This window comes from Prorops nasuta, unplaced genomic scaffold, assembly GCF_024137725.1.
Source record: "Prorops nasuta isolate Cenicafe-Biocafe unplaced genomic scaffold, Cenicafe_Pnas_1.2 PNAS00003, whole genome shotgun sequence".
Lineage (NCBI taxonomy): Eukaryota > Metazoa > Arthropoda > Insecta > Hymenoptera > Bethylidae > Prorops > Prorops nasuta.
In genome coordinates this window covers 2,049,214-2,075,483 of record NW_027116800.1, presented here as the reverse complement: position 1 = coordinate 2,075,483, position 26,270 = coordinate 2,049,214, and the positions used below count along the sequence as shown (strand labels likewise).

The 26,270-nt window shown below is 38.6% G+C and overlaps 6 protein-coding genes across 9 annotated transcripts; 3 read left to right on the top strand and 3 right to left on the bottom strand.

Moving 5' to 3' along the window:
- Nucleotides 1–64: 64 nt before the first annotated feature.
- Nucleotides 65–718, bottom strand: LOC136786144 (gem-associated protein 6-like). Its single transcript, XM_066747676.1, has 2 exons — nucleotides 562–718; nucleotides 65–498 (listed from the first exon to the last, which is right to left on the bottom strand). Exons 1-2 carry the CDS (start codon nucleotides 714–716, stop codon nucleotides 165–167), a joined length of 489 nt encoding a protein of 162 aa, XP_066603773.1. The 5' UTR covers nucleotides 717–718; the 3' UTR covers nucleotides 65–164.
- Nucleotides 719–1,125: 407 nt separating this feature from the next.
- On the top strand, nucleotides 1,126–1,858 carry Trs23 (trafficking protein particle complex subunit 4-like protein Trs23). The gene is made up of 2 exons (XM_066747675.1): nucleotides 1,126–1,311; nucleotides 1,370–1,858. The coding sequence occupies exons 1-2, from the start codon at nucleotides 1,137–1,139 to the stop codon at nucleotides 1,846–1,848; spliced, it is 654 nt and encodes a 217-aa protein (XP_066603772.1). The 5' UTR covers nucleotides 1,126–1,136; the 3' UTR covers nucleotides 1,849–1,858.
- A 66-nt stretch (nucleotides 1,859–1,924) lies between these two features.
- Nucleotides 1,925–9,213, bottom strand: ry (xanthine dehydrogenase rosy). Of its 3 annotated transcripts, none has more exons than XM_066747670.1 (21): nucleotides 9,059–9,213; nucleotides 7,917–8,106; nucleotides 7,775–7,832; nucleotides 7,598–7,694; nucleotides 7,281–7,516; nucleotides 6,735–6,979; nucleotides 6,361–6,670; nucleotides 6,220–6,296; nucleotides 5,956–6,162; nucleotides 5,576–5,874; nucleotides 5,367–5,505; nucleotides 4,738–5,157; nucleotides 4,301–4,653; nucleotides 4,068–4,242; nucleotides 3,814–4,005; nucleotides 3,580–3,725; nucleotides 3,193–3,499; nucleotides 2,886–3,128; nucleotides 2,434–2,688; nucleotides 2,191–2,358; nucleotides 1,925–2,123 (listed from the first exon to the last, which is right to left on the bottom strand). In XM_066747670.1, the coding sequence occupies exons 2-21, from the start codon at nucleotides 8,058–8,060 to the stop codon at nucleotides 2,079–2,081; spliced, it is 4,116 nt and encodes a 1,371-aa protein (XP_066603767.1). In that variant the 5' UTR covers nucleotides 8,061–8,106; nucleotides 9,059–9,213; the 3' UTR covers nucleotides 1,925–2,078. The 3 variants fall into 3 exon arrangements, with proteins under 3 accessions (XP_066603767.1, XP_066603768.1, XP_066603769.1); XM_066747671.1 differs by having other exon boundaries at nucleotides 9,017–9,201; XM_066747672.1 differs by lacking the exon at nucleotides 9,059–9,213 and adding an exon at nucleotides 8,201–8,337.
- Nucleotides 9,214–9,572: 359 nt separating this feature from the next.
- Nucleotides 9,573–12,252, bottom strand: GAA1 (glycosylphosphatidylinositol anchor attachment 1). Of its 2 annotated transcripts, none has more exons than XM_066746963.1 (9): nucleotides 11,948–12,252; nucleotides 11,649–11,866; nucleotides 11,429–11,585; nucleotides 11,158–11,366; nucleotides 10,877–11,094; nucleotides 10,475–10,805; nucleotides 10,219–10,415; nucleotides 9,975–10,142; nucleotides 9,573–9,896 (listed from the first exon to the last, which is right to left on the bottom strand). In XM_066746963.1, exons 1-9 carry the CDS (start codon nucleotides 12,087–12,089, stop codon nucleotides 9,620–9,622), a joined length of 1,917 nt encoding a protein of 638 aa, XP_066603060.1. In that variant the 5' UTR covers nucleotides 12,090–12,252; the 3' UTR covers nucleotides 9,573–9,619. The 2 variants fall into 2 exon arrangements, with proteins under 2 accessions (XP_066603060.1, XP_066603061.1); XM_066746964.1 differs by having other exon boundaries at nucleotides 10,484–10,805.
- A 216-nt stretch (nucleotides 12,253–12,468) lies between these two features.
- On the top strand, nucleotides 12,469–19,473 carry LOC136784063 (uncharacterized). Its single transcript, XM_066744538.1, has 25 exons — nucleotides 12,469–12,535; nucleotides 12,607–12,737; nucleotides 12,795–12,957; nucleotides 13,114–13,223; nucleotides 13,291–13,459; nucleotides 13,524–13,639; nucleotides 13,704–13,832; nucleotides 13,894–14,128; nucleotides 14,191–14,348; nucleotides 14,418–14,548; nucleotides 14,611–14,765; nucleotides 14,820–14,944; nucleotides 15,010–15,187; nucleotides 15,259–15,735; nucleotides 15,804–16,034; nucleotides 16,098–16,328; nucleotides 16,410–16,569; nucleotides 16,676–16,819; nucleotides 17,037–17,182; nucleotides 17,366–17,563; nucleotides 17,629–17,841; nucleotides 17,904–18,275; nucleotides 18,539–18,698; nucleotides 18,764–18,947; nucleotides 19,066–19,473. Exons 1-25 carry the CDS (start codon nucleotides 12,469–12,471, stop codon nucleotides 19,471–19,473), a joined length of 4,791 nt encoding a protein of 1,596 aa, XP_066600635.1.
- A 2,065-nt stretch (nucleotides 19,474–21,538) lies between these two features.
- Nucleotides 21,539–26,226, top strand: LOC136785958 (uncharacterized). The gene is made up of 6 exons (XM_066747341.1): nucleotides 21,539–21,763; nucleotides 22,099–22,240; nucleotides 22,342–22,497; nucleotides 23,173–23,430; nucleotides 23,984–24,153; nucleotides 25,920–26,226. Exons 1-6 carry the CDS (start codon nucleotides 21,539–21,541, stop codon nucleotides 26,130–26,132), a joined length of 1,164 nt encoding a protein of 387 aa, XP_066603438.1. The 3' UTR covers nucleotides 26,133–26,226.
- The last annotated feature ends 44 nt before the right edge of the window (nucleotides 26,227–26,270 follow it).

The following is a 26,270-nucleotide window of genomic DNA, read 5'->3' as shown; positions in this document are numbered from 1 at the left end:
AGACATATTTAATATTTTGTTATAATAAATAAATTTATTTTTGTAAGAATAACAGGCTCAGGTTTTAATTAAAGTAAATTCATCTGTAATATAATTTTGAGTATTTATTAATTATTAGAGCTTACACAGTTAAACAATATCAATATTTAAAATAATTTACTATCTTAGATATTGGAAAGTATTTTCTGTATTCTATTTAATACAATACTGTTAGTACATATGCAATTTTCAAATTTATAAGGTGGCTCTATAGAAACAATGTCTTGTATGTATAAAGTATCATTTCTTTCAGTAACTGGAAATCTATTATTTATTAGTATCGTCTTAAGTTTGTTTTTTCGTTCAATCAAAACTGATCGTGGAATATTTTCTAAGGCAGATGAAAATAATTCAGGAATTATTTGTTCTTCTGTAAACACTTTAATATTTTTAATAGTATGACCAAGAATTACCCTTAGTCTCTCCTTTTCCAATCCCTCACACTGTATGAGAACAATGCTGCAAAAGAGTTTTTTTTTTTCTAAAATTTGTATTTTATATGAAAAAATATGATTTTCCAACCTCTCTGATACTGGGTCGACAGTGTAGACGATTCCTGTATGAATTTGCGAATCATCTGTACTTATATCCACCTTTTTATTAACATAACTTTTGAATAATATTGGATCATTTTTGTAAATTCTATGTGAGAAATCAGATGATTCTGTTTGAGCCATTTTATATTCGATAGCCGACTGTCAAAAATACTTAATAACAAACACCGAAGACAACCTAACCTGCCGCCTGCCGCTCGACACTCGACAGTGCTCGACAGTAACTCGACGATTGTAGATTGTAATTATACACCAAAGTGGTGGTAGTAGTTCATGCCGTTCATGGCGTTGTATGTATCAAATGTATGTATAGCAGTGAAGATACACAGTGAGAGAGAAGGAAACGAAATCAAACGTGGATTGGTTTAAAATGACAGCAGTAACACCAACACCAACATCTAATAGCGGCGATAGCGCTCGCGTAGCTGTGTTTCGTTGCATGTAGTTCATACTGTTCATAGTTGTAGTTTAGTAAAGTTTTGATGTTTTGAAAGCTTGAAAGAATAATCAGAGGTTAAGTGCGGCACTAGATCTCTTTTAAAAATGGTCATATATGGAGTGTATATTGTATCAAAATCAGGAGGTTTAATATTTAATCATGACCATAATGTCCCAAAAGTGGAAACTGAAAGAACTTTTAGCTATCCTCTTGATATTAAGTTAAATTATGAAAATAAAAAGATTGTTGTATCGTTTGGTCAAAGAGATGGAATAAATGGTAAGCTAAGCATATTTCAATATGTAGTTTTTCCATTATAAAGTAATATGAATTGTAGTAGGTCATATGCTAACGGCTGTAAATGGGAATCCAGTAACAGGACGTACTCTGGAAGATGGGAGAGACGTGCTTGATATGCTACAACAACCTCAAAATTTTCCAATACAGCTTAAGTTTGGTAGAGCAAAAATGACAACAAATGAAAAAATATTTCTTGCTTCCATGTTCTATCCATTATTTGCAATTGCAAGCCAATTAAGTCCTGAGCCAAGATGCTCAGGAATCGAAGTTCTTGAAGCAGACACTTTTCGTTTGTATTGTTATCAAACCCTCACAGGTGTTAAATTTATGGTAGTTTCAGAACCATCCCAATCAGGTTTAGAAATTTTTACTAGAAGGGTGTATGAACTGTACGCTGATTATGCATTAAAAAACCCATTTTACTCTCTGGAAATGCCAATTCGTTGTGAGTTATTTGATACAAATTTACAAACGCTCCTTGAAACAGTTGATAAATCTGGTATAAGTAATGTTTAATATTTGATAGGCAATTTTTTTTAAGGCCATACAAGAGCATTGTATGCATGAAAAGAATATTATTCCATCGTACATATATTATTGTATAATAGTTTATTAAAATCTACCTATGTATTTAACATATAATAATATTATTATGTATATAAAATAAATTTATATGTATGTAAATAAAAAAATATAAAAAGTAAATTATATTTGACAGTACAAATTAAGATAATAGGGTTTAATTTTTAAGGAATTTTGTTCCATTGTTTAGTAACATCAGGCTCTGGAATCTAAAGAAAAAATAAATATTATTATTGTATATTTATATAGTATAAAAAGATATGAAATTAATTATACTTTAGTTGTTAACTCGTCGATACACGCCAGTCGAATTCGTGCTGCTGTTGCTGGTGCATCAAATCTGAAATAACCAGAAATATTCATATCTTTTCTTGCATCTTTAACTGCTTCTCTAATTGCGAAGAAAGCTGAAGTCGCTAAGAATAGAGGCGGTTCGCCAACAGCCTAAAACAATTGCCATTATTTACTTACTGTAAAAAAAATACAATTGAATTTAATAGATATAGTAGTTTATTGTACTTTGGAAGAGTAGACTGCTCGTGGATTTGGTGCTCCTTTGAGTAAGGAAACGTTAAATTCTTGTGGTATATCTGTAAAACCAGGAATTTTATAGGCACCAGGCCCTCGACTAAATAATATACCAGTTGGAGAATAAATTAATTCTTCTAAAGTAAATAAGCCAACTCCTTGTATAAAGCCACCCTCGACTTGTCCTATGTCTATAGCAGGATTCAAGCTTTCTCCCAAGTCCATAACTATGTCAGTTCTCAAGATCTAAACATAAAATAATTGTCACAAGCAGTATATGCAATATTAACATTTGTTTACAGACAAATCATTATTATTTACAATAAAATTAGCATTATAAAATTGCAAGTGGATATTTGCAACCTATTCATCGTCTAAAATAAGACATGTTTATGATAAACTTAGCATAATGACAATATTTTTAATTTATAGTCAAATCGCACCTGATGATCACCAGTAAGACAGTCGACTTCAACTTCCGAACAAGCGACACCATAAGTAAAATAATTAAATGGATTTCCAGAATTAGTCTCAAAAGAGTAACCAATATTTGGAGTTCGATAAAATCCAGTTGCCGATAAACTAACTCGGTCGAAATATGCTATTCTGATCCAGTCCTCCCATTTCCCTTCAGGATTCGCATCAATTATTGGCTGCAATCTTTCCATAATCTTACTGCAGGCGTCCTGTAAAATATTCACTGTTTAATAAGCTGTTTAACTAGCTTTCATCTATTTCTGCAGTTCTTACTATCACAGCCATTCCATTGAGATCCGACCCAGCACTGGCGGCAGTTGCTGAAGTGTTGGGTACTTTATCAGTAGCAGTTTCAACAATATGAATTTTGTCCGGTGACACTCTTAACATTCTACTCGCAACCTGAATCATTTTTGTGTGTAAACCCTGGCCCATTTCAACACCTCCATGACTCAATAAAACAGAACCATCCGTGTAAACATGCACTAGAGCTCCCGCTTGATTTAAAAATAAGGCTGTGAAGGCAATACCGAACTTTGTTGGTATAATCGCTAATCCTCTTTTTCGGTATCTATTTGCCCTGTTTGTTCATAAAAGAGAAAATAATATTACTTTTTAATTCCAATTAAAAGAGGGAAATTTAATTAGAAAAACAATCACTCGTTAAATTTTCGAACTGCTGCAGCTCTCTTCTCATAGTCAGAGGATTCGATACACTCTTCCCAACAGCGTTTTAGAGTACAGTGAGTTAATACTTGATTGTAATGAGTAAGATCTCCTTCCTTATAAAGATGCATTTCTGAAAGCTGAAAAAAATCATCGGAACTTAGTGTATCGTGTGGCCGATATTTCTTAATGTATAATACAAAAACATTGTTGCAACTTCGTTAATACCTTTACAACATCTAGACCTAAAAAGTCTGCAACGTGTCTCATTATAGTTTCACCCGCGAACATTCCCTGTGGTCCTCCAAATCCTCGAAAAGCAGTGTTAGATGGTAAATTAGTTTTACAAGCCCAGCCTAGAACTTCGCAAACTGGAAATTTATAAGCATTTTCGAAATGGAACATAGCACGTTCGAGAACCTAAAACAAACATTTAATTTTACACAATATCCAGCAATAATTAAAAGCCAAAGTTCACCTACCGAATTCGAAAGATCAAAGGAGTAGCCGGCATTATTGTAAATGCAAATTCGTATAGCCCTTACTTTTCCATCTTTGTTAAAGCCCACTTTATATGTGTACGTAAATGGATGTCGCGTACCAGTCGCCATCATATCTTCATCTCTGTCCAGCATACAACGCACTGGTACACGTAATCTAAAAATAACATGCAATAATTATTTGTCAAAACAAATTTAGTACAAATAATACCTACTTCTGTGCAGCCAGAGCAACTGGTAGCGCGACCAAAAGACCCCGAGATTCTTTTCCACCAAAGCCTCCTCCTAATCTCTTCACTCTGACGTTGATTTTGTTAATGTGAATATTCAAAGCAAACGAGACCAACTTTTGAACTTCAGTCGGGTGTTGGGTGGAACAAAATAGTTCAATCTCATCTTCTTTGGGTATGGCATAAGACGCGTGGGTCTCCAAGTAAAAGTGTTCTTGACCACCCATTTTACATTCACCCTCTAGTATATGATCGGATTCAGAAAATGCTTTTTCCACATCTCCATTCCGTATACATTTTGGATATCCGTTGAAAAACGAATTATGCTTTATGGCATCCTGGGAAAGAAAGTTTTATAAGTTATCGACACGAATCGTTCAAAACAATTAGTAAAGCATTTTGCACTAAATGGGAAATAATACCTCTGCAGAGACAATAATAGGTTGCTTGTCTTCGTACTCGACAATCACCATTCTAGCCGCTCTTTGAGCCGTCGCCTGATCAACCGCAACAATTGCACCTATATTTTGGCCGCAACTAGTCACTGTTTCGGATACGAAGAATTCTTCGTCGTGGAGAATCGGTCCAACCCATCGTCTTTCATCCGGCACGTCTTTTGCCGAGAAAAAGGCAACAACACCCTCCTCGGCTAGAGCTTTCGAAGGATCAATTTTCAATATTTTTGCATGAGCCTTTGTTGATAAAACAAGAGCTAGATAAAGCTCGCCAGACATCTTCGGCATGTCGTCGCAATATATTGCTTCCCCCGTTGCTTGTTTGTAGGCACTCGCATGTACTATGGTTCGACCTATTAAATCTGTCGGTGCTTGATCCTTGGCAGCCTAAATAATTTATCATTAAAATTAATCGTCAAAATTGACAATATAATAGGTGGTAAACATTGTATGTTTTTAATGTTATGATCCTGATGAGAAATTTACACAATCACAAGAGTATAGTTTTATCATTTAGTTTTTCATCAGGAATTTACCATTGTTTTAAAAACTTCCTACAATATTTAGTTGTTTAATGAAAATTATTATATACATACCACTTGAAAATACTGGGAACTTTTTGGTGGTTTATAGTGAAAAGTATCTGCAGCGCTTTGTATATGAGGTGGTAATACTTGAGCAGTTGGCAAATGTTGCATTTGCTTGGTTATATGAACAAATGCTTTGAAGAATAAACTGCAAAATTATGTGGATTAATTTTTCCTGGAAAAACATTTAATTCAATCGCAATTTTCTTTTTCAGTACCTTAGAGTGAGGGACCGTCTATACTTGGGCATTCCTCCAGGAACATTGTCGGGTAATGGGAATTCTTGAATAAGAGTATCATAAGCTGTCTGCAACATCGATTCATTCCAATTCTGGCCAATGACAGCCTCCCTAGTTTTCCTTGCCAAAACTGTTGTTGGTGCCATTCCACCGAAAGCCAAACGCACGTCTTTCACGATTGTTGTTCCACTTTCCAAGAATAGATTTAGAGCCATGTTGACAATTGCAATGTCGTCGTCTCGCCTTTTCGCTTGTTTATAAGCAATAAAATACTGTTCCTGCATGTCAAACGAGAAGGACAATAAATACAAATTTCCAATTAAAGTTTTCAATTAAATTATAATAAAAAATAATTATACTTTAATTGTAAATGGGATATCGATCGAAACTAAAACTTCTTCGGGTGTTACTACATTTCGTCTGTATCCCACAAAAAATGTATGGTCCATCGGCACGGTTCGGTATCCTGTTTTCAGACTGCAGAGATTCAATTTAATCCCAGCAGCCATAAGTACAGGATTCAAGTCAGATATAGGACTTCCAGTCATTATATTTCCCCCGACGGCCTAACAACACAAATGCTCTAAATTACTCGATTCATCAATTCGAATCTAGCTACGTACAGCTGCATTTCTGATTTGTTTCCCAGCGAACCAGTGCAGTATATTTACTATTTCGGAAAAAATTCTTGTTCTGAATTCTGAAAAGATTTTTCCTCCTTTATTAAATCAACAGATTCTAATCTATTTGCTTAAAATCCATACCTGGCTGAGTTTTAATTTGTCGCTTCAAATATTCTTCCATTTGCATTAAAGTGACACTCGCTCCAACCCTTAGAAACGTGGGTGTGTCTATTATTTCACACATTTCTTTTATTAGTATTGGTTGTATAAGAACCGGATAAATGCAGTGTTTAAATTTCATTTCTACTCCAACTTCTGTATTTCCAACAATTATCTTAGCAGCGGGATACTTGTCCTTGAGCTCGAGCAAAGTACGAAATTTCGTCGGTCTGTGCCAAGTGACATTCTTACCCTTGATCACTAAATATTGCTCGTCCAATTCCCCTGAAAGCTGAACATTCCACGATTAATTTTGATAGATCACAATTCAATCTAATCATACAAAAATGTACTACCTGTAATTTTGGTGGAAAAATCGGTTCTTGCGTAGGATCGTAAGGAGTAAATTCACTCGGATTAAAAACTTCGCTCGGCTCAGAAGTGAAGGCCCTCTTCTTACAGCATGCGTCCCCCATACCACAGCTATTTTCAGCAACCCCATTTCCATTCACGGATTTTAATCTCTCCTGCTCCCATTCCTCCGTGAATGTCCTGAATCCTTCGATTATAGGCCTGTATCCTGTACATCTGCACAGATTACCTAAAAATTGTCCCACGTTAAGAAAGAAAATAAAATGTTACTTATTAACCAACCAGAGAGTTACTTTATACTATAAGATACCAAATACGACAGTGATATCTCTAACTATACACTATCTATGTTTAAGTTCTCAGGTGTCACTCTTGCTTCACTGAGCAACACAACCTAATAAATGTTTTTTCTACGTCTCAAAGATATTTCATCTCGTATTTAGTATCCTGTGGTCTGAAACAGGCTTGAATAATGTATTAAAAACTCATTGCTGAGTTCAGCCTTAATTCGATGGGTTAATAACTGTTACCTTGAAAAGCAATTTCTATGTGTTCCATGGTGGGTTTCGGAATACTTCGCAAAAGCGCGTACATGGACATTACGATTCCCGGGGTGCAGAAACCACATTGCGATCCATGGGCTTTTGCAATTCGTTCCTGCACCGGATGCAATTTAGTTCTTGTGCTACCAATTCCTTCCACCGTGGTCACCGCTGCTCCATGTACCGCGCAAACCGGTGTCAAGCATGCGTTCACGGCAACATGACTAATTTCTCTTCGCTCAAGAAAAATCAAGTTGCGACTTTATTTATTTATATTTATTTTTATGACGTACAACAAAGGATACGTGATCTTGTTACTTTCACGATTGTATCTTGAGACCATTATCGTGCACGCTCCACAACCTCCTTCCGCGCATCCTAACTTTGTCCCGGTTAGACGCACTGTTACTTATTAAGGAAACAATTAATAAAATCATTATAATTAAGGGTAATTTTTACTTCATACGTAATAAAAAGGATACATTTGCTGCGAAGATAATAGAGGAGCGTCCATTCAGGATCTATGTCACTATCGATTACCTATACATTTGGATTTTAGTAAAATTGCGTAGATTTTTAAATTATTTCAAGCATTTGACGAAGAAAAGAAAATATATAGCTTACCTCTTTTCCATTGACGAAAAACACGAGTGTCCCGGACACAATTTTTTCCACTTCCTGTATGCCATTTAATTTCCTGTATTTACTTTCAATGTGAAACTCCTCCTTATTCCCATTGGTAACGATGCTATTAAAACCGTTTTGCATTTTTGCGAGATATGTGACCTATTCTCAGTGCCAGCACAAGACAAAACTGTCAAGTTAAATAAACAGACAATTACGAGCGGGTCTTGCAACAGCCTGGAGGATTAAACGATGAAATGATATTTAAATGATATTTAAATTACCTAGGTAATAATGCTTAATTGTATTATTAATATGGATAATTATGATAAGCGTTTGTTGATCCTTGACAGATCGGATTAAGTGAAATAAACAGTTATTCTTGAGAGACAGTGAGTGTACTTCGCAGTAACAGAGTTCAATAAGTCTATATTGCAATGGTGTAATCTACTTGTTATTCAAGAAACCACACATTGAAACAAACCAGTATGACACATCTCCATAGTTTGACGTTAGATACACAAGGCTTTTTACACTTATAGCCAATATAATATAACGTTTCAGACTTTCTCGCATAATATCTTTCGTAACGCTTCAACAACATTATTTTTATTTGTCCTGGATATCCCAATAAACCTGTTTAACTACTTTTTTTTTACGATTCATTATTACTTATCTATTATTAATTATTTTATCGCAACAATTGTAATTTTTAGTCCATTTAAAATTGTTCAATGGATTTTTTCAATTTTTTTGATATTTTATTAGAAATTTAATTACTTTCATAAATAGTGAGTGCATTCTTGAATTTTGAACTCAAAATCTACCAAATCGTCGTAAATTTGTAACATTCCTTGTAATAGACTTTATCTAGAGTGGAGTAATACCTGTTTGCTTTAAGATTAAAACTTATGGTAATTGCGTTCTATGCAACATAGTATTTATTCTTATTTAAAAAATAACAATCTTATTGTTTATAAAACCAATTTGTTACTTTAGGAAGGAACAAGAAATGTCAAGTGGAAAATATGTGCAAAAAAATGATCGAGTTATAATTAATTAATCTTAAATGGAAACGTCTCGAACATACGGATACCTACTCTCGTTATGAAATAATTATGATATTCGTAGAATTCAAGTACCTTTAATAAGAAACACTATTAAATTTACTAATTACACTGTGTGAATTAGGTTTTTTTTAAAACAAGAACACTAATTCACGGTTCTTCACTGTGTACAGCAGCTGCTAGTTTATACACTATACTAATAAGAAAATCTCCACACCCACCAGATTCACCGCGTGATTTAAACTAGTGTATAATGAAACTCCGAGGAGAGTAACACAGGTTATCACGGAGATACACTATATCTATGGTGTGACGCGTGTTATTGACAAATCTCAATGCTTGGCAGAAAACAAGCCTATGATAATAAAAGTGTACTTTTAGAGACATTCTATAATTTTCTTCTCTGTATACCCCACACGAAGATCTTCTGTTACTTATAATTAATAAACTATACCAATTAAATAAATTTCCTGTATTTTTATTGAGATAGATCATTTCCTTGATACTGTATTATTAATAAGTTAACGATGGATTCTTTTAAATTAATACACAATGTTCTAATAAAAAATTTCATTTCTTTTTAGTTTTGTAAAAAAATCTTTATTATATTCAACGTAGTAAATGCTTGCAAAAGAATTACGTATTTATTACTGTATCAGAGCACACGACGCTCCAAAATAGTAACCATATCGGAAGAACAATTGTTATAGATACATTATAAAACCAATTTCCATAAATCATTGAATCTATAATACTGAACACAAATGCTTGCTTTGTGGCTCGATATCCTCTTACTATATTAGACAGGAATGGTTCTCCTTTAAAGTTAAAAAATGTATAAGCCGTTATAGCAATGGACGAAGCTACGAAAGGATGCAATAGAGTCCACAGAATGTACAAAGAACTGCGAAATCTGTAACAGAAATTATATGAATCTCTTAGAGTATAGCTTTATTATTTAATGTGGATTTCTAAAGTAATAAGATTTAACCTGGATGTTGGATTGCGTTTTGGCGACACAAGTAGCACAATTGGAACATATGCAACGGCGGTTATCATCGCTAGTGAAAAATTGTGTATCGTAATACACATAAACGTCGTCGCTAACTCCACTGTTACAATTACACACATGAGTGAAATATTTTCATACTTGATGGTCCTGCCATTATACAAATGATTAATTTATGTTTAAAAAATCTTTTATACAAGAGCATTCATAAAACGCGCGCGCTTACCTCCTAATACATAAAGGTGCTAATATCGTCAAAATTGTAGCCACTGCAAATCCGTAATAAATCGAATCTTCTGTACGCAAATTTAAGAATTGCGATCCTACATATGTGAATAAACGTGGAGATGACATTGCTACAGCACCAAAAATGTGAGACCATAAAATTTCTGAAGCTACTGCTCCCACGTCAAATTGTTCAACCTGCAAATATAAGTTTTAATTATGGTATTTGTTGAAGTTTGTTTCACCATTATATTTACTTTGATAACTTCTTCTTGTTTCTTCTCTTTATTTTCCTTTTCTTCGTCTTCTGTATTTGAATTTGATATTTGCAATCTCTGCCACATGCAAAAGGCTTTGATAAAAACTGCAGTGATTAATAGTGCCAATGGTCTTATATAAAGACCAATAGAAATATATCTATCGGTTGATGGTAACAAGTAGAAGAAATATGATTGATGAAATCTTTCTAACAAATTATTTAAAGATCTCACTATGCTTTCCACAACACGGCCTACTTGGTGAAAACTTGATTCTGATCCTGGCCCTACTTTTTCAAACCCCTCTAATGTTATAGCTTCAATTCCAAATCTGATAAAAAAGATTTAGATCAGATAAATATCTATCAAGATTATTATTCAATTGTTGTTATTTCTAAATACCTGTGAAATAAACCATGATTCCCTGTGGGTATTCCAGTTGCTTGGGTAGCCATCATTAACATTAAAGTGTTGCAATTATACCACCATTTTTTAACTTTATTCTTATGATTCATGTCAAACCTACGCTGAACAGACTGTCTGATTCCTTCCTTACTAATCATATTTTGTGCAAGATTGAAAAGATCTAAATTAGGCAATTGTCCATTCAATCCCTCTACCTAAGAAATACAACAATTTTAAAAAAATACATATGATTCAGTTTGACTCTTTAAAATTCTTACTTTTACATCTATAGAAGCAATTTTCATGGCATGCATTTCTAAATTTATCGCAGCTTGGATTGATCCAGCTCTTCCATCTAAATCTCCAGATATCAATACACCTTGTTGACCACTGGTAACTTCATGATACGCATCTAACCATGCTTGCATTCCTAACTGTTCGTGCTCCGTTACCAAGAATATTATATCCTTGGCCCAATATTTTTGCTCTAAAATTAATAGATTTTTGGTTATTTTTAAATAATTCAGACATAAGGAATATGATACATACTTCTACAAAATCTGGCAAAAGCTAGTAATAAGGCTATCGATGGAGCTGTGTCCGTATAAATGCTATTGACTGGTCTGAATGGCACACTAACCACAATCGCTTCTGTACTTGCAGCTCTAGATGCTCTTACTATTCCATAAATGTTTTGACCTGTGAACTAAACATACAAATATTAGTTCTCTCAAGTTAAATGATCAAATAAATTATTAGAATTAAATACCTTTTGCTGCTGAAATGGATAAACCAATGTAAAATTATGGATAAAAACATCTAAATGTAATTGACTAAATTTTGCGGATAGCCAAGCATAAGGCATCCTATCTGGAAACCTTTTCATTTCATGAACCAGTTCGTGATAAAACTGCTTAGAAGATGGATCAAGATTACTCTCTTTGGTAAGTAGACCAGGTAGCAGAGCATTTTCGGAGAAATAAGTATCTAAGGAGTAAAAGTTGAAAGTAAATTCGAAAAAATAGTAAGATACTTTTTAACATGTAGGAAATAAATAACATTATTTACTGTCATTAAATATTGGATGTGCCAAAAGCATTATCCAAACAATTCCTGCAAAATACAGAAAAAAACATAGCGGTTTTTCTCTTTTAAGAAGAAATTTAATCAGTTTGTTTGTCCCTGCACGGGGATCTGTTAAAAGGCCCATTTTCAGTTATTTTAATTTTTATTTGCCTAAGGCAGGCACTAAAAGCACAGGATAGAATTTTTAACACATAACCGATTTCTATGCGACTCCATTCACTAAATTTCACTCTTTATATTTCCTCCTGTCATTACTTCAAATGCTCCGAAAAACTGACATAACCTACGAAAATGATGTCCTATAGTCCTAGTAATAATCCTAGAAACTTTTCTCATTAGAAGTAGCTAGTAAAGTTTTGCTTTTAATAGGTGGTGTCATATCACGTAACTTTCAAATGCTACACATTTTTTGAACAACTTTAAGTTTCATTAATAAAACAAAATAATAACTCTACTTATTAATTATTTTAGTAGATCGAAGATAATTTAATAGTGATTAAGATATGGAGAAATATTTTGTCAATGTCATCATATTATTTAATATGAGATTAATAATAAGAGGAGAAGAGTGTATGCATGAATTAGAGATTAGAATTAATATAAAAGTTTATGTAACTCCAGATGTTACCTGTTTATTTCAGTAAGAAATGCAACGAGAACTGATTTATTAACTTGTAAATTAACGCAAACTGGGACAGAATATAAAGGTTCTATTATGACGACAGCTGGTGGAATCCGTTGTCAATCCTGGTCCCAAGAAGAAATGCACAAGGTATTCTCTGATGATGAGCAAAAAAGATGAAAACCTAATAACCTCGAAATACAACAGGTTAGTTCGGATATAAGGGATTTTGACTTTCCCGAAGGATCTTTGAAAGAAGCAAAAAACTACTGCAGAAATCCCACGAGTGATTCGCGTGGTCCATGGTGTTACACTACGGAAGAAAATCTTATAGACGATGATTGCGGCATTTTATTGTGCAATTATGGAGGTACCATAAGAATAATCCCTTCTTAAATCGAAAAAAATATTTTTATCGTTAATTTTTGAGTTCGAAAATTGGATAGTAAACCATATCAGTTGAAAATAGAGTATTTGCGTACCGATATGAGATTCAATATGAGCTCAGAATTACATTTTGATCCAGAATGTAGAATAACCGGTATAGGAGCTGAATATGGGGGTACCCGCAAGATCAGTTCCTCGGGGAAAAAATGCAAGTCCTGGGACAAGCGACATAAACTCGCTGACTCGAAAGTACGAGAGAAGAGCTAATGCACTACTGAATAAATTTTACCCGATAAATATATCTTTATTATGGCAGAGTACAAAGTTTCCCAATAAAAATTTCCCGGACGATTCGCGCGATAAGGCGAATAATTTCTGCAGGAATCCCAGTAACGATCCTGGAGGACCCTGGTGCTACGTTGAAGAAGAAAACTACGAAATAGTTGAAAAAGAATACTGTGATATTCCATTTTGTGACGATAAAGGTTTTTAGTTTTCCTTGTCAAATAAAATCTATATACTTTTCACAAATTTAAAAAATTCTTTTAGATTGTTTGACTTATGCGAGAAACGCTTCGGCGTATTCCACAATGACACGTTTAAATTCTACTCTTGGTGGAATCAGTATATGGTTAAAATTATTGAATCCGAATGACGAACGAAAGGTATTGGATATATTTATTCACTTAAAGAAGAAATAGTTGTTAATGAACGAATTTACTCTCGTAGGGCGAAGCTAGAATTCTCTTTAGTCTGATTTCGACTCCGACAACTTCTGAAAAAATTGCTCGTGACTGGAGAGCAGGAGTAGAGCTAATAATATCGAATTTCGGGACTGGTCAAATTTATCCCAATGACGTTGGTCTATCGTTTTAAAACAATGATTTGAGTTAAGTACTTCATATTATCCTATTCATAGGGTGAGAAGGATTTTGAAAATACGCCGGGAATTCTCACTGGTTCCGAATGGACTGGGATCGACATCAATTGGGGAGGCGGTTTCATTTCGCTTGGAATGCATGGCTCTGCAAAGCCAATTTTCATAGATGAATATAAAAAGAAATTTACTATTTCTAATCTGTACCCTGAAAGCTTTCTTTATTATGGATTTATGGGAACTGGAATTTTGTGGAGCACAGAGTTTTGTCAGAGCTGTAGGTTAAATAGAACATTTTATTACTGTTAATTTCTTTATAATAATTATTTTGGTTAATAGCTTGCGAAGAGCATTTAACGTTTGGTCTCGATTTTGTACGAATCTGGCCATTACAGAGGAGCAATGCTACTTTTGACGTTCATTTTTTTGTTCGTGCTAGTCACAGTATTGTTTTAAGATTATACCAAAGTCCAGGAGCTTCATTTCCGTATTTCACGGTAAATTTAATTAAAAATGGATCGAAGAAACGTGTCAGTCTATTAATCAGTTTTAATTTAATTAATAAGCTATTGATCGAGGATAACGAGGCAATCACTTTAACTTATCAACAAACCGAGCATTCCATGAAAGAATATCTCAAAGATATTCCTGCTAAAGGATTATTGGACTATTGGTCTTGGAAGGAATTTACTTTAAGGTTTGAAAATAATGTATTTCCTAAATAATTCAAGAGACTTGAAATATGAAATTATTTATTAGTATATTTGGACTTCATTTACGACTATTCTCGCAAAAAGTTCATGGCAATGAGGAGATTCTATATGTGAAGCACACTCTCTTCAGTACTTTAAGATGGTTTAGCGTGGGCAGTGACAAGACAATGGCACATTGGACCTTTTTCTGTTCGCCTGCTGGTAATTCCATGTTCTCTTCGAAGTGAAAATAAATATGATTTAGGCTCTTTTTAGCACAAAGTGTGGTTGAGGATCCTTGGCCCCCAAACTGTATGGCCAATCCTGCTGACTATTTGTATGAAGGATCTCAGTGGACGAGCTTAAACGAAATTCCTTGTGCTCCTTGGGTGGAGAAAGAAGTAAGAAAGCATTAATAGTAACAAAATGCGTACAATAAAATATAATAAATATAGCTACTTTCTAGGTACCAGACGAATTAAAAGTGAACGAAAATTTTCCCGACGGAAGTCACGTGAAAGCTTTAAACAAATGTAGAAATCCTACTAAAGATCCAGATGGTCCTTTTTGCTACGCTATTTTGGATCCCAAAGCTTCGAGGATAGAAAAACATTACTGTCCGATCCGGAGCTGCAGATCATCCGGTAAAATGAATTAGACACCGAGAATTCATGATTTGCAATTGAGCTATAATAAAACAATTAAATAATTTTAGAGTGCAGAATGGCAGGAACTGCGAACGATTATGTGGGAACACTGTCGACGACTCGTTCAGGTCGAACTTGTGCCAAGTGGCTGAGCGATTACGAGATTCAGCAAACGGAATTGGCAGAAAAATTAGAAGCAACAACAATAATGACCACTCCAAGGAGAGCTGTTAGACCACGGTTGTTTTCTAATAAAAAGCCATTTGTACCAAGGACCCAGCAAGATATTTTAATGCAAATGAAACCAGTTGCTCCAAGACCAATAGCTGAAAAACCTGGGAAGCCTCCTACGATCACAGTAGTAAAGCCAGTTCACACTGTTAATAGAAAGTATCTGAACGACAGTTTGTATCCGGAGTTCAGCGTGAGGAATGCCAGCAATTATTGCAGAGACCCTTCTCGCAACATTGCTGGAACTTGGTGCTACACAAATGATCCTGCAGTTCCTCAAGATCTCTGTAATGTCAGAGATTGCGAAAAGCCTGGTAAAATAATACCTCTCCGTTACTCCATTTATTTGCTCATGATTCGTCAATGACAAAACAAATCGTAGAGGAATGCACGTTCCTGGTCAAAGGTCACGGTATTGGCAGACGATTGTACGTTCTGCCGGAGCACCGATCAGAAGGATTACACTTTTCGCTGAAAGCATGGGAGCCCGATGAGCCCGACTCGATTACATTTGTCTTTCTCCCCGAAGATGGATTCAGGTCACGCTACATTCTCAAAATTGGTGCTCTCGACAATGAAAAAGTTCTTCTGTTTTATCAATCCGAATACGAAAGTAACTGTAGTGCTATTCTTTCGTTCGATAAATGTCTTCAATAAATTTTTGCACTATCCGCAGGTATCAAATTAGTTAAGAAAAAAACCCTGCCCCACCTGCTCTATCTAGGAAAATGGAGCAGTTTCGTTATTCAGATACCACGAGGGCGAATTTTACTATTTTACGAAGGCTCGACAGATCCAATATTCTTGTGGGAGCATCCGGATCCTGTCAAAGCATTTTTACCAGTTTATTATTATTACAACAGTGAACGAGGTCGCACGATCGGAGTCGCATTCGATTGTTCCTCGAGTCTGTATAATAATCAATTGATTTGGAATTTTAGTGACACAAGAAAGAAATTGAGTTATGCTTATGTGAATTTTAACGTAGGATGCCACATAGAGAATACTCAGACAGAAAGATACACGAGAATATTACCGGTGTCCATGTGGAGTAAACGAGAAGTGAGATCCCCGGATACATTGGTGCTTATGCTACGTGGAAAGGGTGTCATTTTATTGCCTCTCCTGATGCTTCCAGCGTCTCGCGGGTAAAGCTCATAACAGTCTCTCGAGGAGCATAAATCAACCTAGTTGATCGTAAATGGGCCAAAGAAAAATAGTTATAGAAAACTTTGTCTCCTTCGCATAAATTAGGTTTTACGCCTTGACGATAGGCGAGCAGGACGGACGATGGACTTATTTCATGGAGAACGATTATCCGAACGTAAGAATTTTCCACAAACAAAAATCTTCGCTGCCGTTGTTCGTGGAGAACTCTTGGACGAATATCACGGTGAGGTAAAATCATTCACAAGATTTTAATTGAATCACCGAGCTGGAGTAATCTTAATAGCCTGCGGTAGCGATTGGATTAATTAAAGGAAAAAGAGAAACAGGAGAAAACAAAGAAGAGAGATAAAAGTAGAGGCTAGTGCGAGGGGCAGAGGCGAGGATTTAATTAAGATGCTTTGGCGCGAAGCTCAAACGAGGTCTGAGCTTTTTTATGGTAATTCAGGTGGTCCGGCAAGATCATCGACGTGTTCGCCAATGAGACTCCGGTCTTCCATTACGAGCACCGGAGACCACTGATATTTTACTTCTTCTCACTGGCGGTGGATCCTGGCGGCTGGGCAACGTGGGCAGCAAATTGCGTGCCGACCGGTGTGTGGAATTTGCCAACACTGCACATTTTCCACTCCCATTTGGAAACGGTAACCGCGTATCTATCTGCAATCGCTCGAATGGTCAATTTTCATTAATATTTCTCTATTTTATCCATAAATTCTCCATCACCTCCTTAACACAGTGACACGTCTGTCTTATTTTAATGTGGAACGTTTGCAGATATCGATGGGCCCCCGGTGGATGGCGGTTGGTCGGAATGGGGACCGTGGGCATGTAGCGCGAGTTGCAACGGTGGAGTAGGCAGCAGAAAACGCGTATGTGATTCTCCGGAACCAAATGTGAGAGGCGAACCTTGCTTAGGACCAAGCACTATGACTGGAAGATGCAACATGATACTTTGCGGAGACATTACCGAGGGTACCATAAGTATTGAATATACGAAGAAGGATTTGAAATTAATTCCTTAATTTCTACCTTTCCAGACACAGTGACGTTGGTCAAAAGACGAATGCAGCGAAACTTCACGTCCCTCGAGATAAAAGAGGGTCAGCCAGTGACGATAATGGCTGATGTGGATATAGTAGAGAGACTGAAGGACGAATCTGAAGATGCTGATATCAAATGGTCCTTGAATGGTATTTATCTCGAGGAGGAGGAGGATGAGGACAGGATCTCTATAAAAAATTACGATATAGGTGATGATTTGTGGTTTCTCCATCCTTTATCGAGGCCCGTTGATGAAGAGTAGATTTTTCAGTTATATCGAAAGCCTTTCTCAACGATTCCGGCGTATATACTATAACTTTCGAGCGTGTGGACGGTACCCGCATGATCTTCAAGGTTGTCACTTTGGCAGTTTTGCCACTGAGGGAGAGTTTAACCATTAGGAAGAGTCTGGCTATGTCGGTGACTTGTCGCTGCGTAATTTTGGGCTACGTTTACTCCGACTTGAAAATTAGATGGACGATAGAGAACGAAACGTGGAAGGATTATGGAATCACGTTACCCGTAGCTGTAAATGTCGATCATATTCCAGCCGTGAACGAGTCGCACTCTGGAATGTGGAAATGCATAGTGGAACAAAACGACCTCCAGTTCAAGTGGACTACCAACGCTATCCTCGTTAGAGGTGCGCGATTCTCGACTAAACCTCCCCTTCCACCAAGTTTAACGACCGATCATTATTTATTTCTTACCCCCTCCATTCATCCTGTCACGCTTATACCCGATTAATAACCCATTACGACTTTACACGTGGATCGTTTGAGTTTTCCACCTTGTTTAACAACGTTTCATACGTCCCTGCGCATTACTATCCTCCTATTTTCTCAAGTTTTTCCATTCAACGGCCATCCAACATTCTCCTTTCAAAGCACACGAACGTAATTTTAGTCTTGGGACCACCCAATTGGCGTACTCACTTAATGGAAGATAAATTCACTCGGCCTATTTTTGGATGGATGCCCAGCGAAGAATTTGTGGCTGTAGCTGCTCTCGTTATATTTCTCCTTCTCACTATTATTATTATTGTCTGCTCAATGCTATTCGTAAGGTGCGTTGGCGCGAGAAACGTCGAACAAGAGTTTATTGCACCACGGCTTGAATTGAAATTTTCAGATACCGCGAGAGTTTAAAAATGGATGTCTCTTTGAGAAGAAAGGACGATGGGAGCTTTGGGGCGCCAAAGTACAGACAATTGGAAGAAGAGCACGATACGGAGTCTTTGACGATTCCGAGTGAGCCTTCCGAGTCTACCGAAGTCGATACGCAAAAATCGTTGCTAAAATCTAAAATAGTTCACGTAAAGAAATTTTAAAATGTTCAAATGATCTAGTTAAATTTTTAGATATAGGAAAAATATTAATTGTTAATAGCCAAGTCGATTAAACGTACCGTGTTAACGTTGCATTCAATTTCAGTTTTTCTCGAAGCGGAAAGAACCGTCGCAAAGTGAAGAGCTGCAGCAGGAAAAGGAGGAAGAACATAAAGAAGAAGAGAACGAAGAACAGCGGAAGGTTAAAGTATCGCAAATCGAAAGCGAGAAGCGCTCGAAAAGAAAGTTGAGGAGCGGCGTTGCCGTGGATGAATCGAGATCAAGATTGGAGGCTGAAAAAATGATGAGCAAGCCAACTCGAAGACTGCCGGAGGAGGCTGAGGCAGACGAGGAAGGTTCGTCGAACGAGGAGTGCAGACGAGTCCTCGAAAAGTTCAGTATCCGAGCTTATGGGACTCGCTGGCTTCCAAAGAAGCAGCATAAGTTCTCCAAACGTTCCGAGGAACATAAAAAATTGTTCTCCAATAGCGATGAGTCCGACGATTATTCATGACCTTCGAGTATTAGAAAACAAAAATATTGTAAAAACTGATTATGTTATATGATTATCGACAGTATAGAATTTGACAAAGATGGATTTGGACTATTTTTATAAGATGTAGAGAAAACGTGGCGATTCAATGGATGAAAGAGAATCCGAGAAGAGGCTGTTTTTTTCTCGTGGTTCTCGTTCATTCTAGCAGACTCCGTACGGTACGAGCTCTATTCATCCGTCAGCGAGCGGTGCTCCTGAGGAGAACGAGAAGACGCGCGACTGCTTCTGCGCAAAATGCTTTATGCTATCTTGGCACGCACATTCCTCCTACCGTCTTTCTTCCCCTTAGGGGGTTACTTTATCTATGCATATACCATCTCTCTCTCTCTCTCTCTCCCTCTCTCTACTCTCAATGACCGTCCAAGAATACGAATAGCATTTTACTGCTTGGTCCTCGCCTCGAGTACACGCATACATTGTGCTGGCCGTACAGCCTGAGAACATCAAAGTAATCGAAGAGCACGATAAAAAATCCAAACACACGGTAAAAAGAGGTGAAGTCGAGAAAAAATAAAAGGGTAAGCGAAAGCTGAAGTAGGGGATTTAAGAAAAACAGAAAGGGGATATACTTCCTTCGGAGTGCGAGATGAAGATGGAGATAAATCTTGATGTAACCGCACGCGAAGGAGAGAAAGAAGATGAAGAAGAGGTTGTGTGGCAAAAGTGGAAGTAAAGAAGAAAGAGAAGAAATTTAATGAGGAAGAGAGAGAGAGAGAGAGAAAGAGAGGGACTTAGGTAGGGAGACGGTGGCGAAGCATGAACGGGTAAAAAGAGAGAACGGGAGCGTGGTGTAGAAGGAAGCTGGGAGAGTGGGCCCCTCCTTCTTCAGCTTTGACGGAGAAGGGGTTTGAAGTGAAGCAGGTTGGCATGAGATCGGTAGGGACAGGACAGAGCAGGAGGGGAGGTAAAAGGTGGGGGGAAAGAAGAGAATCGAAAAGAGAGTAAAAGGATGCAGCCGAGGCTGTTAGCTGAAGACTTCTGAAGGGGTGTTGGGTAGGGGAGAGCGACAGGTGCCCCGTCGTCCAGTCGCCCACGTGGGTTTCTTCTTTCTTACGTTCTCCAACGAGGAAGACGAGGCGACAACGACAGCGGCGACGATGACGACGATCATGGCAAAGCCGGCTTCCTTCCGAAGCCACAAACCACACTACGTTATGACCCTACCCATCCCGTATCCCATTCTACACACTCGCACAACATCGAGAACCACACTCCCCACTCCGATATATCATATACTGGTTCAACAATCCCCCCCCCCCCCCTTCTAATCAATCCTACCCTTATATTTCAATAACATTCAAAACTATTTCTCAGTGCCAAAATTAAGTAACGCGAATTTGTTGAAATTTTTGGAAGACGAGACTCAGGGTGGGGGTCGACGCTCTCGCGCGAGGCTGATAGGCTGCTAGCTACGCCACTGAAGGGGGCTACGCGGGTGAGTGAGAGGGGGTCGAAGAAGGGGAAGGGCTACCCATTCGGTAGCAAATGCTGCTAACCCGTCGCAAGGTCAAGATCAGACGGTTAATTCCATCCAGTCAGCCGAGGGCCTTGCACCTTGCACGACGGACGACTTGTCCCTCTTTCTCTCTTCCTCTCTCTCTCCCCCTTTCCCTCTATCTCCCTCTTTTTCTCCTCCTCTCAAATCCAAGTACGAGATTGTCACCGGCAATTAATTTACGAGCTCCTCCATCGTCGCCACGACGCTCTCGTTTCGTCAGTGAAACGTCAGTGGTTCCTTCGGTGGAAGAAGTATCGCGAGTCGTGTTCGTCGACTGCCGAAGAGAGCCGGTTCGGTCGGTCGCTCATCCACGGAAGACATCAGGACACATCGGTACCGGGTACCCACAAGCCTTTTTGAGAAAGTGTGACAACCGCTCGGTGCAGTCTGTGCAAGTGCATCAGTCCATCTCACATTCGTCAGTTTCAGCCAGACTCCACCTGAACACCTCGAGAGTAAGCGAGAGATAGAGAGAGAGAGAGAGAGAGGCCCTTGCGAGAACGTGGAAGGACGCGAAGTTCTGTTATGGAAACTTGCGTTCTGATACCGAAAGAATTCTCTCTCGTGGTCGCTAACGACAGGTCGTCCCGCAAAAGTGTCTTCAAGAATGACTCCAACAATTCACTCACCGATGTAAGAATATCCGTCTGGTCGAATGTTTTCATTCCTGCGGGAACCTTGATCTATCCTTTCCAAGGATCGATCAGGTTCGACAAAATTGATCTCTACTCCCTGCTGGACGACAACGATGTGAGTAAATCTATCGATTTCCGCTTTGCTAGCTTTGCCTTTAGATTGAATTGGCCAAGCTCGAGCTTCAACGTTTAGATCGCCTATCGCGTATGAGGCTAATTATCTTGTTCTTATCCGATCATCCGATCGGTGTGCTTCCTGTTGTTCGAGTTATACAGTCGAGTGCTTTATTTTAGATCTTCTGTTAGCACGATTTCCAATTACCCTACTGTCAATGGTATACCTGTGATATTATTAGCTAGCAAAATGAATGTCTTCTGCTCTTGCTATTAATTTTATTATTTATCAATTTCAATTTTTCTTCTTTTATCAATCTACCGAACGAATTACAGATTAGACGAGAGTATGGCTGCTACGACGAGGTATTCTTCTCCAACTATAATTTTAACAAACGTCAATGCAATTGGATCAGGTTCTTGAGGATCGTGCAGACATACGACCAGCAAGTGAATCTCATCGGTACGAAGGTGAAGGGTGAGTGGAACGGTTTATATAGACGAATTAAAAACTGTCTTCTCTGTATCTTAATCGAATCGAGAGAAGAGAACCGTGATGATATTCGTGATTCTTTCCAGGGGAGCCAATCTTCGAAGTGATAAAAGATGTTCAGCCAGACACAGAATTGGTGGCTTGGTTCCTGCCAGCGGCGGAGCAGGATTTCGTTTTCATCTCCCACGACGTTTGCTCGAGGTCGGCAATTTACAGATGTACAATCGACTCTATCTTGGACGGTGAGTCGAAACTGCAAAGAGTTGAGAGAAGAGTCGCTACTGCAGGATAATTATTCTTCTGGTCTTGAAAAATTCATGAAGCACCCCGTATTACGATCGGTCCCAATCCTATTCTCTCCTTCTCCTCCTTTCATCAGCTTATTTTTTCCCCCCACCTTTTGTCAGTCCCATTTTCCGTAACACGGATTCTCCCGACTCGCAACTGTATACCTCTGCCGTTTGATTTTGAATCTCCCTGGACTACGCACGCTCGTTCTTGCCAGTAACTCCATTGATCTGCGGAAAGTGGGGGTCTGCCGGTAAGAAATACCGTGGCAGGAGTGCAACTAAGGACCGTCTAGCTGCCACCGGCCATTGTACTGTCCTTTATTCGCTCGCGGCCCGCGCATTTGAATCACAGGCGGCCACCTCTCTGATCTAACCGACAAAAATCACCGCCGCCTGCCGTCGCCGCTGCTATTTGCATTTCAGATTTGTTGCTCGCCGGCGTTCGCATTGTTTCCTTTACGATTCCTAAGCCGAAAGCATCAAGTGACACTCTTTTACCATGCCGACCAGAAATTTCGGCCTAGAACGGACAAATCCACTTTATTATGATATAATATATTTATATGCTATACAAGCTAAAATAAAGCCTTAATATTAATCGTTATTTCTGTAATCTGATTCAAGCAGAATCCCCCCTAGATCTGTCGATGACTTTGCTGGCTCAGCACTCCTCGAACCAGCACTCGTTCTACGAGGTCGACGAATACGAATCAACGTCCGAGGAGTCCTCCTTGTCATCCACGTTATCCTTGGTGGGTGATCATCTGGAGTGCAGCATCCTGACAACTATAAAGAGGGGGGAGAGGGTCCTGTTGCCTTGCGAAGTCTGCGGCAAATCCTTTGATAGACCCTCGCTCCTCAAACGACACATGAGGACGCACACAGGTATACCCCGAATCAATCAATAATTTTATTATTCATCGACCTACTTTCGCCAAAACATTCTAGACGAATAATCATTAATAAGGATGCGAATGGTAAATGAAACACGATCGTGGTAAAATTAGACTAATTTTATCGTTCGTGCTCTTATAGCGAGTAGAACTCTAATATTCATAGATGTAAAAACGAAGGATCGCGTAATAAAAATGTAACAATCTATTTTTCGACATCCCAGCCCAAATCGAATGCTAAATAAAAATACTTTGATTGATAAGGGTGCAAGTAGAAATGGATGTTCGTGTTAAGACGGTTTTCGAGAGAGAATCCAAAGAGAATAGAGAAAGTACTTGTTCCGCGTATATTACACTTTGCTGTATATCTTCCTTTCTCTCTCTCTCTCTCTCTCTCTTTTCCTCTTTCGTTTTATCGCACTCAGTACAGAGATAAATGCTCGCTTTTAACCAGAGAGATGTCGTGATCCTCCGTATAAATCGAAGCAGAAATTATATATAAAATGCCGGGAGCGACCAGTAATTCAGCTCGCATTAAATTGAAGGGGAGAAACCGCATGTCTGCATGGTCTGCAACAAGGGCTTCTCAACATCCAGCTCCTTGAACACGCACAAGCGGATCCACAGCGGTGAAAAACCCCACCAGTGCCTCGTTTGCGGCAAAAAGTTCACGGCGTCCTCCAATTTGTACTATCATCGTATGACACATATCAAGGTGAGACCAATCTCTATATCGCAATACGTGCACGGTTCACGCCTAACACTCTTAAACACGATTTTCCGTTCTTGCTTCTCTTCCTTCCATTCCATATAAATGCATTGGCACTGCAATATGTATCATATCGCCGGGTACGAGCTCTCCCGTGGAGCTGGCCTCTACCTGGCTTACGCGGAATACACGGCTAAATAAGAGCAAGTGGATTATTCATTGGTCGTTCGTGGCAATAAAACCGAGACTCGCCAATGGTGCTCGAGGATATGGCAATTGCATTCGGAGCAGAAATGCAATCTCGAAAAAGTTCTTTCAGCTACGGACAATTATTTTTATCGCTTCATCCCGACACCGTCTCTCATCATTCTCCTCTTTCTCTTCTTTTTTCCAGCCGATACACCGCTTCCTTTTGCTCCTACAGTCTCTCGGCTTGTATGATATTCGATCGACGACGGTATAATGATAGGATGAGTCGGGCAAAAGCTCGCATTGTGAGCATGCAGAGGAGGGAGGAAGAACCTTTGCTAAAACAGAGATATCAAGGAGAGAGAAGAGTGTATCATCTAGGAGGATGGGGAAGCTGCAAAGTTTTTTTCTAATATGCTATATCGAGAACGGAAACCATATGAGTTTCTCTAATCCCTCCGAGTAATGATATCTCGGGAGCTATATAGGTTGCTCTGCCATCAGCTACTGTAATTGGCCCATTACTTGCTACCGCTTGGAATGCAATCCAATTAGAGAGACAGAGACCGTAGCCCAAGGCAGCTAGCTGCCTTCCTCACTGTCTACCCTTTCATTTCACCTTCTTCTCCCCCCCCCCCCCCTCCCCTCCTCATCGTCCTCTTCGTCCTCGTCCTCGTCCTGCTGGATGCTCCTCTTTTCTTTTTACTTGTATTTATATGTCTCTCTCTCTCTCTTCCTCGCTCATTCTCCCCCAAACTTTTTTCTCTCCCTCCCATATGACGAACTTTCGTCGTCCTTTTTACCAGGACTCCTCTTTCTCTCTCTCTTTCGAGGTCCTCTTTCGCAGCTTTACGAAACACTTAATCTCCCAAAGCAGAAAATGCACCCCTGGAAGCAGCCACCGGTTCCTATTAGCCAAATATTCGAGGCTTTTAATCGGCCATCTTATAAGAGAATCGAGGAAGTAAATTGTCGTTTGGAGTCTTTGGCAAAGTATAGCAATTACTCGATCGCTGGTGAGGCTTGAAATCGCACGAGAGTATAGTCACGGGTGCACCTGCGGTGCGCATCTCACGTACACACACGCCAGCCATATGCAAATGGAACAAATAGCAACATGCTCGAGATACAATAGCGCAATTACTGGCAGCAATTTCGTGGTGAAACAAAAGGCCAGGAGAAATGGAAAATTGTGAATTAATGCAGGGCGATAAAGAAGAAATGACGGTGGCGGTGAAAGAGATTAAACGAAAGAGAAGAAGCGTGCGTGAATCTTGCAGATTTGCAGGATGTCCCGTGGGCAGGTGCATATCCTGTGGCTGCTGGCCGTTTACGGCTGAGTTAACGAGCTCTACACCGGTTTTAGTTTAGCGAGATTATTTGCTAAGCACCCATCTCCGCTCCACTGAATAATTGCCAGCCAGCAATCGTGGCTGCGCTCGAACGATTCTTCGCAGCTCCCAGTCTTCATCTTCCCTTCTTCCTCTTCCACGTTTTCGTTTATCAAAATTCATTCGATCGATGTAAGCCTGTTTGATTTGAAAATCCAGTCGTTTGTATTCGTTGATTGCGTCTGTCCTCAGGAGAAACCGCACAAGTGCTCGCAATGCTCGAAATCTTTTCCAACGCCTGGGGACCTAAAAAGCCACATGTACGTGCACAATGGATTATGGCCTTTCAGGTGTCACATCTGCAGCCGTGGATTCAGCAAACCAACCAATCTTAAGAACCACATGCTCCTACATCTAGGTAGATGCTCCAATAAAAAATTCATCAAATCCATCCCGGACTTGTGACCATCCGCAAAGGTGCGCTCACTTAGGAAAACGTATCATGTCGACGATTGTACTCTGTAAAATTATAAAACCTGCCATAATCTTGTAATCTCGTATCGTAAGGTATTATATGATAACTATGATAGTACTTAAAGATGA